The sequence below is a fragment of the Monodelphis domestica genome, chromosome 5 (genome assembly GCF_027887165.1).
Source record: "Monodelphis domestica isolate mMonDom1 chromosome 5, mMonDom1.pri, whole genome shotgun sequence".
NCBI classification, from domain to species: Eukaryota; Metazoa; Chordata; class Mammalia; order Didelphimorphia; family Didelphidae; genus Monodelphis; species Monodelphis domestica.
Genome location: NC_077231.1, coordinates 117,382,791 through 117,397,558, shown reverse-complemented (window position 1 = coordinate 117,397,558; position 14,768 = coordinate 117,382,791). Strand labels below are relative to the sequence as shown.

Here is a 14,768-nt window from a genome sequence, read left to right as displayed (position 1 = left end):
TATACATGTGAAATCATACAAAATATATTTTCATATTAGTCAAGTTTAGAAAAGAAAAAGCAAGAAAAATAAAGAGTGCAATCTGTACTCAGAGTTCATAAATTCTGTCTCTGGAGGTAGATAGCGTTTTTCATGTGAATCCTTTGTAGTTGTCATGGATTATTGTATTGAGCAGATATATAGAGTTGTAGAGTTGATTTCCTTAAAATATTGCAGTAATTGTGTACAATGTTCTCTTGGCTATGCTCACTTTGCTCTGCATCAGTTGATAAAAGCCTTTCCATGTTTTTCTTATATCATCCGGTTTATGATTTTTTAATTTAATTAAAAAAATTTTTCCCATGGTTACATGATTCGTATTGTCTCTCCCCTCTTCCCTCCTCCCTCCCAGGGTTAACAAGCAATTCTACTGGATTATACATATATTATCACTCAAAACCTATTTCCAAGACAAATCACTCTGTTTGTCTTAATCCACTAGAGAAGGAATGCAAACCCTATAGACAGTATTGACTTACTTTGGTCCATGGAGTAAATGAAATGTTGAACATGACTGAATGACTGAACATTTAATATATTAGGCTTTGTGAAGAGTAGAGGAAGCACTTAATGAGTTGTAGGCTGATTTTATTTAAAATATTTCTTATATTCTACACTTAAAATTTGCCCTTAGAACTCTTTTTCTTTGGAAATCTGGGATCATGTCCTTTATAATGATTTAAAAGTCTCTTTATGGCACACACACACACACATACACTCTAGAAAACGTGTAATAAAGATTTACTAAAAATGCAAAAAGAAGTCATTAAGTGAAAAACACTGAATTATGTTTGTCTTGGTTTCCCCAGTTATGATTTTTTGGATTATTAACAATTTTTTTAGTCTAATTGTAATCCTGGGCACATCATTTAAGTTCTGTTCCCTCAGTTTCCTTATCTGTAAAATGGGGATAATAACATCTATCTTCTCTGATTGTTGTGAGAATAAAATGACATAATATGCATAAGGGATTTTATAAACCCTGAAACTCAATACAGAACTAGTATTATTTTTGTTGTTATAAAACCCTCATTAAGTTGTATTTATAATTGTGTGCAACTAAGATGGTAATACATTTTTATTATTTTTCTTCTGTGTTTTTTTTTTTAAAGAACCTCCAACATGCTCTCCTCAGCAGTTTACCTGTTTCACAGGAGAGATTGACTGTATCCCTGTGGCTTGGCGATGTGATGGATTCACTGAATGTGAAGACCACAGTGATGAGCTAAATTGCCCTCTCTGCTCAGAGTCCCAATTTCAGTGTGCTAGTGGGCAGTGCATTGATGGTGTCCTTAGGTGCAATGGAGATGCAAATTGCCAAGACAAATCAGATGAGAAGAACTGTGAAGGTAAAATACCTTCAACTTTTTGGGGCATGTAAAAAGCATGCTTTTAAAAATTTGGAATCCTTTTCCTTTAGTTAATTATCTTGCTTCAGCTACAAATATTAGGTTTGTCAAGTGCCTTGTACTGAATTATTTCTGAACATGATACTCTATGAGAAGTTTTCTTTAATTTCTCAAGCATCAGAAATACTAAATGTACAATACAATTGTCATTAAAAAAGTAGAAATGGGACTAGAGCATAAAAGAGTGATGTATAATTAAGGTCTACATTTGAAAAGGAACTTAATTTTTTTATGGCACTTAGTCTCCTGAGAAGAATGAACATTCTACTTACTTCCCTCATCTCCTCTCTCCCTTTACCAGAACTAAAAGAACTAGGTCTCTTTAGTATAAAAAACATTGAAGATAGATGTTGAATAAGAACAAAATGGAAATTACTGATGGATTTGTTTTCATTCTGTTTATTCCATTATATACTTACTCCACCTATGAAAATACTATGGAGTATTTTCTCAGGTCACTTCTAGCAATATAATTTTATTGGCACCTCCCTGAATACTTGTTTCAGAGTTTTTACCAGATTCTGTTTTATATATTTGTGACAATGTTTTTGCATTTTGTCTAGTGCTTTGTTTAATTGATCAGTTCCGTTGTACCAATGGACAGTGCATTGGAAAGCACAAGAAATGTGATAATAATGTGGACTGCAGTGACAAGTCAGATGAGCTAGATTGTTGTAAGTGGGGGTACAATCCTTGAAATAACCATTAAATGGGGAGGGTAGAGGAGAAGGGGAATCATGTAATGTTTTTTTAATAGAATACTTTTTGCTCTTCCTCTTCTTGCCATGATATTCTGTCCCAATAATGTATTAATGCTAAGATAAACTCCAAGGAATACTATGTATGTTATGGGTGTTCAAATCCATTAATATTCTTTATTTTACTTTTTTCAATTTGCTGAGCAATTTTGCTCCCCAGTGTTTATTTCACTCATGCTTTTACTTATGGCTGATTAATGTTTTGTGTTACATTAAGAAAATATATTTGCTTTGAATCTGTATGCTTATATACATATGTGTGTGCATATTCTTAGAAAAAGGAAAAGTGTGTGAGGGGGCATTCTCATCAAGAATTTTTAAGTCAGCCTTTTAGTAAAACACTGGTGCATTCATTTTATTTAACATTTAAAATAATTTTTTAAATTAACAAGCATTTATTTTTACCCTTTTTCAAACCAAAAACTATCCCACGCCCTGATTTGGGAAGAGGAAGAAAAACCAGAATCCTTTAAAGAAGTATATATAATCAAAAAAGATTTCCACATCAGCCATGTCCAAAAATACATAACTTATTCTGCACCATGAATCTATCATCTCTCTGTCATGAAATGGGTAACATGTATCATGGTTAGTCTCCTGAGTCATGGTTTTGCCATTGCATTAACTAGAATTTTTAAGTGTTTTACAAGTTGTTTGTCTTCATAGAGATATTGTTATAGTTTGAATTTTGCTTCTAGTTCTGTTCTTTTTTTTTGCATCAGTTATAGATTTTCTCAGGTTTCTCGAATATAGTTCTTTTCTTCATTTCTTCTGGCACATAGTAGTATTCTATTACATTCATGTACCAAAATTTATTCAATTAATAGGCTTCAATTTCCAGTTCTTAGCCATCATAAAATGAGTTGTTATCTTGTTACATAGGAGTCTTTTCCATCTTTAATCTCTTTGGGATATAAGCATAGTAGTGATATTGCTGGATCAAAGGGTAGGCACAATTTAATAATTTGGGGGCATAGTTCTAAGCTAATTTGAAGAATGGCTAGATCAATTCACAACTTTGCCAATAGTTCATTAATATGACTGTTTTCCCCAGTTTCAGACCTTCCAACATTTTCTTGACACCTTACTAACTAATCCTTGAAACATCCTGCACATTGCCCTGCCAAGCTTCAGTTTTGGTTTATTCCTACCATTCCCGGTGTTTGTGGGTGCTGAACCCTCATGTGCTGTTGAAGAAACGAGAAAAATTACCAAATTGTGTTGACATTTTGTTGACTAGGACCTCACTAGGCCAAGGCAGTCCTTCTACATCTCCCTAAATCAGTTCCCTCATTTAATTCACTACAATAACTTTTTCAAAATGTTTCATCCCTCCTCCAACATCCCAGGGCTTCACTGCTCTCCATACTTTCAGCTAAGAAACTTGCCTCATATTAACTGAAAAAATTGAAGCCATTGGCCAAGAGCACCTCCTTATCCCCTGTCACTCCGAGGCCTTTCAAACCCTCCCTCCATCTCCCCAGTCTCACACAAAGAGAAGGGCCTTCTCTTTCGCATGGCAGACCTTTCTCAGAGTGCTTGTCTTACTGTCCCTTTTTGATGTCCCCCAGTGCTCAATCCTCTTCATGGCTCCTTTGGTACTGTCTCCCTTGATGATTACATTGCCTCCTCTCCAGGAATTCATGGATCATTTTTACCCTGATGATGCTAAGGTCTGCTTATCCAGACCTACCTAACTCCACTGCCTTGTTGACATTGGTATATAGACATCTTAAACTCAGCATGTTTTCAAAACCAAATTCATTCTTTTTCCTTGCAAATCTTTCCCCCTACCTTACTTTTCTTTTACCGTCAAGGGTACCACTAACCTCCTAGTCACTCAGGATCACAAAATAGGCCATCTTTGACCTCCATCTCACCCCTTATATCTGGTAAGTTGCCAAGTCCTATCTGTTCTACCATAACAACATCTGTTATAGGTGTCTCTTTCCTCTGACCTGGCCACTGTCCTGATCCAGGAGCTCATCACTACTCATTAGCCTTCTGATTGGTCTTCCTGCCTCAGGTCTCTTCTACTCCAGTCTATGTCAAATCGATCTTTTTAGAGTATAGTCTGACCATGTCACTTCCCCTATTTAGCAAACTCCATTGTAATCCATATTGCTTGCAGAATCAAACATATAACCTTCCATGAAGACCTTTAAAAGGTCTTCACAACCCAACTCTTTCTTCTCCAGTCTTCTTCCACTATCTTCTCCTTCTTATAGTCTTCAGTCTAGCGAAGCTGACTTCCTTGCTGTTCCTCTCATAAGATACTCCATCTCCAATTCAGTATGTTTTCAAGGCTGTTCCCCATGCCTGGAACTCTCTCTCTTAATCTACATTTCCATCAGATCCCAGCTAAAATCCTACCTTATGCAAAAAGCACTTCCCAGATGTCTTTAATCTTAGTGCCATTCCTCTTAAGATTATCTCTATTTTGTCCTGCAATATAGCGTGTTTGTACATAGTCGTTTACCTGTTGTCTAGCCTGACTTTAGATTATGAAATCCTTGGGGGAAGGAGCCAATGTTTGATTTTGATTCGTGCTCTTTCTGTTTCCCCAGCACTTGGTATAGTGCCTGGCCTAGAGTACGTACTTAATAAATGCTTGTTGACTTGACAGGATAAAATGTTGCTCTTTTTAAAGAATTCTTGTCTTCTCCATTTCAGATCCAACTGAGGAGCCAACTCCACAGGCAACCAATACAGTTGGCTCAGTGATTGGAGTGATCCTCACCATTTTTGTGTTTGGAGCCATGTATTTTATCTGTCAGAGGGTGTTGTGTCCACGAATGAAGGGAGATGGAGAAACAATGACTAACGACTATGTTGTTCATGGACCAGCATCTGTACCCCTTGGTTATGTGCCTCATCCTAGTTCTCTGTCAGGTTCTCTACCAGGTAAGTTAATGATGGGGGAACCACTGAGATGAAAATCAAATTCTGTTATAATATTGTGACTTAATAGTGGGCAAGAAATTAAAAAAAACACACACACAAACAGATTTTGTTGCCCCTCTCTCCTGTCCTTCACATAAGATATGCTTTTTGAAATTTTGAATATTTGAAAATTACTACTAATTATGAAATGGCAAATAAAAATGGAGAATTCTTTTGTTTGCTACCTGTAGAGTTCCCTTTCCTTAAAATGAGGGAAGCATATCCTTGCATTTGAGAAAGGTGAATAAATTGCAAAATATTATAGGCTTACTATTAAAGGGAATCCCAGGGATGCTGAAGCGAAAGAGAAAAAGGAGGCAAGAAAACAAGTCATTTGAGAAGTTTTTCTATTAAAATAGCACTACCTGAAATAATCAGGAAATATAAGAGAGAGAACCACTTTACATTTCTCTCTAACTAAATATAATAGGGCTCATATACAAGGATGAGGGGTTCCTTTCTTTTGGAACAACCTGAAATGTTAGAGAAGTTGACCAGGGATATGGAGGGAAGTATAACAATATGAAATTAGAATTTTCCTTTCCCAGGTAGCTCTTCATATTTCTTTTAAGACTAAAAAAGAAATGCCAGCAAAAAACTTTCTTAGAGTCTGACCTGCTCTGGACATTTCTTCCAAGCAAAGTTTCAGGTTTCATTAATTGTAATAATAGTGATCATTGTCAAGTTATTTAAAGAATTTGGAATATTGCCAGAAATATACATACACTTGTCTTTCCTCTCTATTGTATGATTCAAAATTCCATTCTACTCTTCAGCATAAGTATTTTCTTTCACATCGTGTCTTTTATACCTAAATTTTTTTTTCTTCAATAAAAATATTTTTTAAATAACTCTTAACCCCCAAGAGATGTTCAGGGCTATTTAAGTGGAGGAACTTTGATGTTCTTCCCCCCAATCCCCATTCTCTTATAGTGTAGCTGTTTTAGACCCACAGATTAATGACCGCCTCAGATTAAAACAGTATACAATTGTCAGTTGTAGATTCATGTTTCCTCTTTCCACTAAAAAATGTCAGAGTAAATCTGGAAAGAGAGAATTTAGATGATTATTTTTATATGTTATAATTTTAATTATAAGATGTTATTGATTTTTAAGTTAAAAATAAGATTGATTAATGTCATAGATTTTTTTTTTAAGTTTAAATGTCTGTTGATTCATTCATTATTTTCCCTCTTTTGTTTTAGGAATGTCTCGTGGTAAATCAATGATTAGTTCCCTCAGTATCATGGGTGGAAGCAGTGGACCACCTTATGACAGGGCTCATGTCACTGGAGCATCATCTAGTAGTTCTTCAAGTACAAAGGGGACCTACTTCCCTGGGGTAAATGTTCCCTTTAGCACATTTTCCCTCCTTTGTTTCTGTGATATACTCCTCTCAAAAAAAATGAGCCACAACTTTAAAATAAATATCTTCACATGAGGGGGGAAAAATAAGCTTTCACTGGAAAATTACATATAATTAAGAATTACTTATTGTGAAACCTTTTTACATTTCCATTAAATTTAGATATTTTATTCATTTTTATAAGTATTGATAATCGGTTTTTAATGAAGTATTATAATAGTCTTTGATTTCATTAATTCTAGAATGAAAATTATTGGTTTTAAAATTAAGTATCTATCAAACTATCAAAGGAACAAGCCTGACTTTTAAACTTAACTCTAAAATAAACAAGTCAATATGAACTGTCAAACTCCCCAAAGGATATTGAATAAAATTATTCTTTCAAAATTCAAGTAACGTTTGTATTGGATAAAGATATAGGATTGACCTGTAAGGTGACTTGAAGGAAGTGCTATAAGGATTTTTTTCTCTTTGAGTATATATTCTAATATCAGAAGCTCTGCCCCGAATAATTAAAACTTCTTAGAACCATTTAGACAAACATCTTACAGATGTGTTCCTGGCTCACTATTTTTGTTAAAATTCTGTCATATTAAATAAAATGTATACATGGATGAGGGAATTAACATTTTGTTCTACTTCATGGGTTTTTTTGACGAGCAAATTTTATTGAATGGATTTTATTTTTAATGAACAGGGGAATTGGGGGAGGGGGGAACAGTTATCCTTTTCTGGGTTATAATGCTTCTGTTCAATTATTTATGTCATTTTTCCTTTTAGATTTTGAACCCTCCACCATCACCAGCCACAGAGCGTTCACATTACACCATGGAATTTGGCTATTCTTCAAACAGTCCTTCTACTCATAGATCTTACAGGTAATACAACTCTTTTATTCCCTCACATCTAGACTCTTCCTTCCTTCATCATTAGTTCTTAGCACAAGTCAATGTGTTCTTTATGTAGCAGAGAATGCATCTTAGTTTGTGACTTGGAGTGGCAAGAAGCAGGGAATGATCACAGGACCAAGAGCAGGTAGCTTTCCCAGGTCGTAGTAACATAACAGATTCCTATTCTTTTAATGTACTGTAATTTTACCCTTAGAATCTCAGAATGCTAGCACCTGAGAGCTGTGGAATAGCAACAAGAGTAGTCAGAATCTATGAGAACCTGCCAGACAGGTTGTGTGCTGCTTTTTTTTTTTTTAACCCATACCTTCCATCTTGGAATCAATACTATGTATAAGGCAGAAGAGTGATAGGGGCTAGGCAATGGGGGTTAAGTGATTTGCCCAGGGTCACACAGCTAGGAAGTGTCTAAGGCCAGATTTGAACCCAGGACCTCCTGTCTCTAGGCCTGGCTCTCAATCTACTGAGCTACCCAACTGCCCCCTGGGCTGCTTTTTTCAGCTGCAATTTCTTTTGAAGCAAATGTGAAAGGAAATGGAATGGCTGGAGTCTTTAGACATTGCCATGTTAAGGGGGCCTCACAAATGATGACATACATTAATTTCCTTTGTTCTTCTAGCTCCCTTACTTCACTGACCACACACATGCCTACAGACACCTTCTCATCAGCCTTCATCCCACAGAAATTGTAGCTTGTATAGAATACCTTAATTGGAACCATTATGGGAAAGGACACGTGACGAATTGTTCAGGAGAATGAGATAATGGAATGTTGCACCCCCTGGCAACCTCACTCTTTTCTTACTGTCTCAGTGCAGATAGTCATCTGGCTCTACCACTGACTGGTTCTTCTTTGACAAGCAATTGATCTAACTTCTTCTAGTTTTCATATCCTATGAAGTATTAAATGAATAATTGTTGAGAGTTAGGTGATAAAGAAGTAAAAGCCCAGCCTGGTAATAAATAATTCTCTTCACTGTTCCAGACATGGATAATCAGATTTATTTTGGATGTACTCAAAAGAGTTCTTGTTTTAAAAAACTCAGTAATCTATTCTCCTGTATATAATAACAACAAAAAACAGTAGCAATAGCTAGCATTTATATTGTGCTTAAATGTTGGCAAAGTGCTTTACAAATATCTCATTTTATTTTCATGAAAACCCTATGGAAAGTAGGCCCATTTTACTGATGAAGAGTTTGAGGCAGAAAGAGGTTAAAAAACTTGCATAGGGTTACATAACTAGCAAGTGTCTGAGACAGAATTTGAATTTGGGTCTTGCTTCAAGCATAGGCACCACTTAGCAGCCTCCCAGCTAGGGAGTCCATTGGCCAATACATTTCCAAAGTTGCCTTTTTTCCATGCTGCACCATCCACAGTTCTACTCTGCTGATAAGTGGTGGGGTGCTTTATACTCTTTTAAAATATGTGTGTACACACACACACACACGTATGCGCCATTTCCCCTTTTTTTCTCCTGCGTCATTTCTGCCATCTTTGTCCTTTCTCACTGAAAGATAGTTGGACTGGCCCGGGCTGATGTGCGTGTTTGGGGTGATGGGACTTTTCCCTTCTGAAGTTTCTTTCCCCAGCAAAGTAATTCTAATACTTTTGTGATGAAGACCATCATTTGGCATCTTCTGTCCTCTCTTCTTTCCAGCTACAGACCTTACAGTTACCGCCATTTTGCACCACCCACCACCCCATGCAGCACCGACGTCTGTGACAGCGATTATGCCCCGAGCCGGAGAATCACCACAGCAGCCACAACCAAAGGCTACACCAGTGACTTAAATTACGACTCGGAACCCGTTCCCCCACCTCCCACCCCACGAAGCCAGTATCTGTCAGCTGAAGAAAACTACGAAAGCTGTCCCCCTTCCCCATACACAGAGAGGAGCTACTCTCATCACCTGTACCCCCCTCCGCCATCGCCCTGCACAGACTCCTCCTGAGAAGGGCCCCCCCCTCCTCTGACTGCCTCTAGTGTAAAAGTGTAAATACAAATGGTTGAGATCTGGAGGGGGGGGAGGGAGCTATCAGAAAGGTGAGGCAGACCATGTACAGATAAGAGTTTTAAATGGGGTGGGGAATACTGGAGATATTTGTACAGAAGAAAAGGATATTTATATATTTTCTTAACAGCAAAGTTGCTGCTTGTGCCATAAAAAATTTGTATAAAATAAATTTGTACTAAAAAATTTTTATTTTTACAAACTGAACACACAAAACATGCCTTAAATCCAGGGAAGTGACTGTGAATATACATAGGAAACAGAAAAACAAAGGTGAATTGCTGTCTAATAAGATGGAGACTTTGTCGATACCAAAAAAAAAAAAAGGAAAAATGGTCCATGACCATCTCAGAGCAGCAAACCATAGGTACTTTGAAGTTGCTAATTATCCTTCATGTTAATGATGGAGGGATCAGTAGCTAAAGTTTAAATTTGGGGTAGGAGAAAGAAAAATTACTAACATTTTAATGAAGGGCTTTGTTTTTGGTAGGTAGGAATACAGTGATTTTAGCAATGATACTATACACACACACACGCACACACACTTTTAAAATAATCCATTTTATGATGCTTTCTTTTGGGAAGAGTACATTAATTGTCCAGTATCATGTCACAAAGTTGTGTGTGTTCATTTATCACAGATATGCACACCCTTCTCTAGCCTGGAAACTCCACCTCTGTTGGAAACTAATCTTCAGCCATCTATGTTTCCTCTTTTCCCTAGCAGTCCTATGGATGCTTTAGCCAGGATACCATGACTTCTTTTTTTTTTTAATTTCTTAAACCTAATAATAGAGGAGTCTTTAATTGGAACATGTTTCATAATCTTTTCTATTTCCCAGTAGGCTCAGTTCTCCAAGTTGACTCTTCTGTGTAATGTTCACAAGTTAAACATTTTATTAGCCATTTCCCTTCCCCAGATATTCTCCCTTCAGTGCTCACAGATATGTCAATATTTTCTACAAGGTACAATAGACAATGTTTATGAATGATAGATTTACTCTATTGTAAATTAATCATATATCCTTGCAGTACTTTCAGTGTATAATAGCACAATATAAATCATTTTATATAAATATATATCTATTTTCTGAGTACAAAACATCAAAACCTATTGGAGACAATCTATGAAAACAGTGAACTCATTGGAATGATTTTCCCATCTGTATATTCACTCTGCTCTTTCATGTTCAGTAAGCCAGTTTTCTCAGCATGACTTCTACATCCCTCTTCTTGTGTGGTATGAATGTAATACTTTAGTGTTTTCCACTGTGAATAACAGGTTTTTTCAAATTATCGTTAACCAAATTATTCTTAATTCACTTCATGTTTATTTTTTAAATATGTTCTCTCTCCAAACCCATTTTAATTGAAATGGTTGGGTTAGTTATTTAAACAAGAAATCTGTTAGGACTGAATGGGAAGGTTGAACTACTTTATTGACTCCTTAGCTGCCAAAACTGAGGTGGAAGTGAAAAAGAAAAGCCCTTTTTATTCCATCTGCCAAGGTATCGAGGTTGCTGCTTCCTTAATCATCAGGGACAACTTGATCTTAGCACTGCCCCTTACATGTTTCCAGTTCTTTCCTGCTACAAATGAATAGACTTAAAAGTAACACATTTTCATTTTAACTCATTAAATTTTAAGATGGTATCTAATTTTGCCACTGTGACAGTGTAGCTCAAATCTCTGGATTCTGGTCCCCAAGAGAAAACAATGTAGGGTGTTCAGTATTTTTTAGCAGGAATGAAGTAATTTTTTAAAGTAATTGAAGATACTTAGGTAAGATCTTTAGATAACTTTTTTAAAAATGTGATTTCTAAATCATGCTCAGATTACTGAAAGCAGAGAACAGGTCCTAGTACTATATTTTGCAAAAGTGATAGCCCATCAGTTGTCTTACAGTTCATTCAGGCAGGTGATGACCCCTTCTTAGCAATGAAAAAAGCAGTTATGGTCTTACGGTAGGATGGACATTGAAGGTGTATTGTGTGATATTCAAGAGGAACTTGATCCTCATGAAAAGAATAAGGTGATCAATAGCTGGGTGTCAATCAGAATTTGAGAATTCTTCGTGTTTACATTTTTTTAATATGCAGCTTTATCATGTGGGGTTCATGTGTGAGAATTTGCACTATGTGAACTAAGAAGAATATTGCCTTGATATATCTCAGTTCAGGTACTTGTACTGCGATGGCAATGGTCTCTTCTTGCAAAATACTAATTTGTGTGCCAATTTTTATTTGAAAATCATTTTAAGGCTATTCAGCTTAGTTTCAGTATCCTCTTTCTTCCTTTAAAATTTTTGAAATCATTTTTTGGATAGGGCAGAATAGGTAAATTTGTATAGATATTGTTAGCTCTCAGCCTCGTTGAACAGTTAAACCTAAGTGAACTGCACATCAGTTATTGAAGTGGAGAGTTAGTTGGAAAGGAAGAGAAATGGGCACAGAAAAAGTCAAATTGGCCAAATCTGAGAAGGGTTTTGTTTTGAGTCAAATTCTACATTTTGAAATAGGATTTCTAAGTAGAACATGAATAAAATTCTTTTTGTTTTGCATTAACAGAGTAGTATTAAAGTATTTTGTTTTTTATATTGTAAAGTATGCCTGTCCTGAGTATTAGCAGCATAATGTGTTAGAAGTAGCATTGGACTGGGAATCATTAGACCAGGATTTTAGTTTTTGTTGTCACAGAAAATAGGCTGGACCAGATGACTTCTAATGGTGCCTTTTAAAGTCTAAGATTCTTTGATTTTAAGATTTATATAACACAGCTTTGTGCAAAAAGGCAGCCAAGATAAAATGGATGGAGAGCTGGTGTTGGAACCTGCCAGACATTGGCGCAAGGTTTATCTCTGACCCATGGGGGCCATATCATCTTGTGTGAGTCACCTGCCTGAGAGGCTCAGCACACCAGTGAAATCACAAATCTGGTTTCTATCCCTACCTTGTGTGAACAGGAAGCCATGATTGTATCCTTCATCAGCAGAATTTCTTTGCACAGGAAAATGACAATTAGAACATTTATTTACTTAGTTCAGACCAGTTTATAAAGGTTGTTGAGGATAATTGGGAGGAAATTTTAACAAGACTTAAGTTTGACTTCAATTTATCATTTTGCAATCCAAGGTTGGAGAATTAAATTCTAACTAAAGCCACTCATAGTGCCTAAAATACACAATATGCCCATCATCAATGTCAGATTCTGGATTCTCACATTTCTTTAGCACTTTATGATTAACAAAGTGCTTTTCTCACAGGGTCATCCCTTTGAAGTAGGCATTTTTTACAAATGAATAAACAAATATAGAGGCTTTAAGTAACTTGCCAAAGGAGACATAGTAACTCAAAAGCCAGGACTTCTGGCTCAAAATCCAGTGCACTTTCTACTATGTGACTTTTTTGTGGCATTTTTCTGTTTTCATTGTAATTGTTATGAAAAATTGAAAATCATGTCAGTTTTTAGTATTTATTCAGCCTTCTAATAAAACTTTAGTGGTTTGGCGCCGTTATTCATGGCACTGGAGGTTTGCCCTAAGAGATCCTGGATCTCACAGATGCCACTGACTTCTTGAAAATGGTTATATGCATTAATTGTCAAAGCATAGATTTGATGTTTTTAGTAAAGAATTTAAGATTTCTCATACCTTTAAGACATCCTTCCCAAATTGAAAAGGATCAATTGGTCTTGCTAGGGCCTTGAACGGAGTACAGGACTAATAAAACCAGGCAATAATTATCTGAGTATTCAAAAAGTGCCTGTATTAGGCATTTGAGGTATAGATATCCTCAGGGAGTTTATGGTCAAGGGGTTAAAAAACATTAATCTTGAGAAGAAATCTGTATTTCTTTCCAAGTCTAACCCCAAAGTAACCCTAGTCTTCCTTGTGTCCACTACTTTGATATATTGTTCATTGCTCCTACAAGGAATAATACTAGCTTGTATTGCATCAGTGACTTATGTGATAGTATTTTGTTAAATAATTATTCATGATTTATCATTTTCCATTTGAAATAAGCACAAAATGATAGTTAAATTAATGTTTGACTGAAAGCTTAATGAATTACCCTAGTGGGCATTATTAGGGAACTACATTTAGATAAATAGACTAACCTTAAATCATAATTAAACTAAGTTTAAAGCTGGAGGGAAGCTGAGGATTCCTGTGTTACCTAGAAAGAAAATGATTAACTGTGCTCTATATGCCCTTGACAAAATAGATCGTTTAAACACTTCTGAGTCTGTTACTCATTGGCATGTGAGGAAATGATCAAATAAGTACAAATTTAGGCCAATCTATTATGTAATTAATAATTTCCTTTTGCATCAGACAGAAAAGTGCTGTCAGGTGCCCAGAGTGATTGCTGACCATAGGAGATTATATTCTTGATATTTTCACAGCATAATTGTTTTTATGATGATACCAAAGAATTAGACAGTACATATTTGCTTAACTGGCCATGCTTCATTTTAGTCCAAAGGTTGGTTGTGATTTAAAATATAAAAAATTTAATTCTGGTATCCTAATAAGAAGTTACATATTGAAAACAAAATAAAACAATAAAGACTAATTCTTAAATCACTGGAAAATGGTTAAATTGTTTGGATTATTAGGGAAAATATAGATCTATTTTATAAAGAAGATACCAAGAAGCTTAAGCTGGACTAGCCTTGTTTGCAAATGAAGGATTTGGTGCTGCTTTCAGATGTTTATCTTTGTTTTTTTTTGTCTTCGTTTTTCATTTTTCTTGAGCTTTAATCTTTGTCATTGTCTTAAAGTCAGCTGGTGTTTCTTGTTCATCGACTTTGGTACGATGGTGCTTTGCAAGGATGTATTTATAATATAATGACCAACATTTGGTCAGCCTTTATCCACTTGTTCACTATTACACACACACACACACACACACACACACACACACACACACACACACACACTCTTTCTATCTCTCTCTCTCTTGTAAAATAAATGCTTTACTGTACACTGTATAAAAACACCTTGTATAAATCCCTTTTTTGATTATTACAATAAGCTGAGTTGTAACAAATGAAATGTTGATTTTTATAATAAAAGAGTGGAAAAATATTTGCTTGAAGAAAATAAAACTGTTGTCAGTTGTACTTTGCTAATGACCAAAATAAGACTGGATATCAAGGTTTTCAAACAAATATTACTTTAATTTTTACTGTGTTCTGCCACAATAGACAAGTTTGGGAAAACATTTTGCTTAGATATGATCTTTAAGTAGAGGGGAATCTCATTTTACAGATGAAGAAATTGAGGCTCAGAGATGAAGTAAAGCTGGGGTTAAAACCCATTTTCCATA

The 14,768-nt window shown here is 35.6% G+C and overlaps 1 protein-coding gene across 4 annotated transcripts in view; it reads left to right on the top strand.

Moving 5' to 3' along the window:
• Window positions 1-14,547, top strand: part of LRP6 (LDL receptor related protein 6) — a 127,277-nt gene extending 112,730 nt beyond the window's left edge. For 2 of the 4 annotated variants that reach the window (XM_056799159.1, XM_007503716.2), the window contains 6 exons: window positions 1,152-1,388; window positions 2,012-2,122; window positions 4,880-5,110; window positions 6,355-6,491; window positions 7,296-7,393; window positions 9,084-14,547. In XM_056799159.1, the coding sequence (XP_056655137.1) occupies window positions 1,152-1,388; window positions 2,012-2,122; window positions 4,880-5,110; window positions 6,355-6,491; window positions 7,296-7,393; window positions 9,084-9,378 (1,109 nt within the window). In that variant the 3' untranslated portion in view covers window positions 9,379-14,547. The remainder of the gene's footprint in view (window positions 1-1,151; window positions 1,389-2,011; window positions 2,123-4,879; window positions 5,111-6,354; window positions 6,492-7,295; window positions 7,394-9,083) is intronic. The other 2 variants (XM_007503717.2, XM_007503718.3) reach the window with 2 other exon arrangements.
• The last annotated feature ends 221 nt before the right edge of the window (window positions 14,548-14,768 follow it).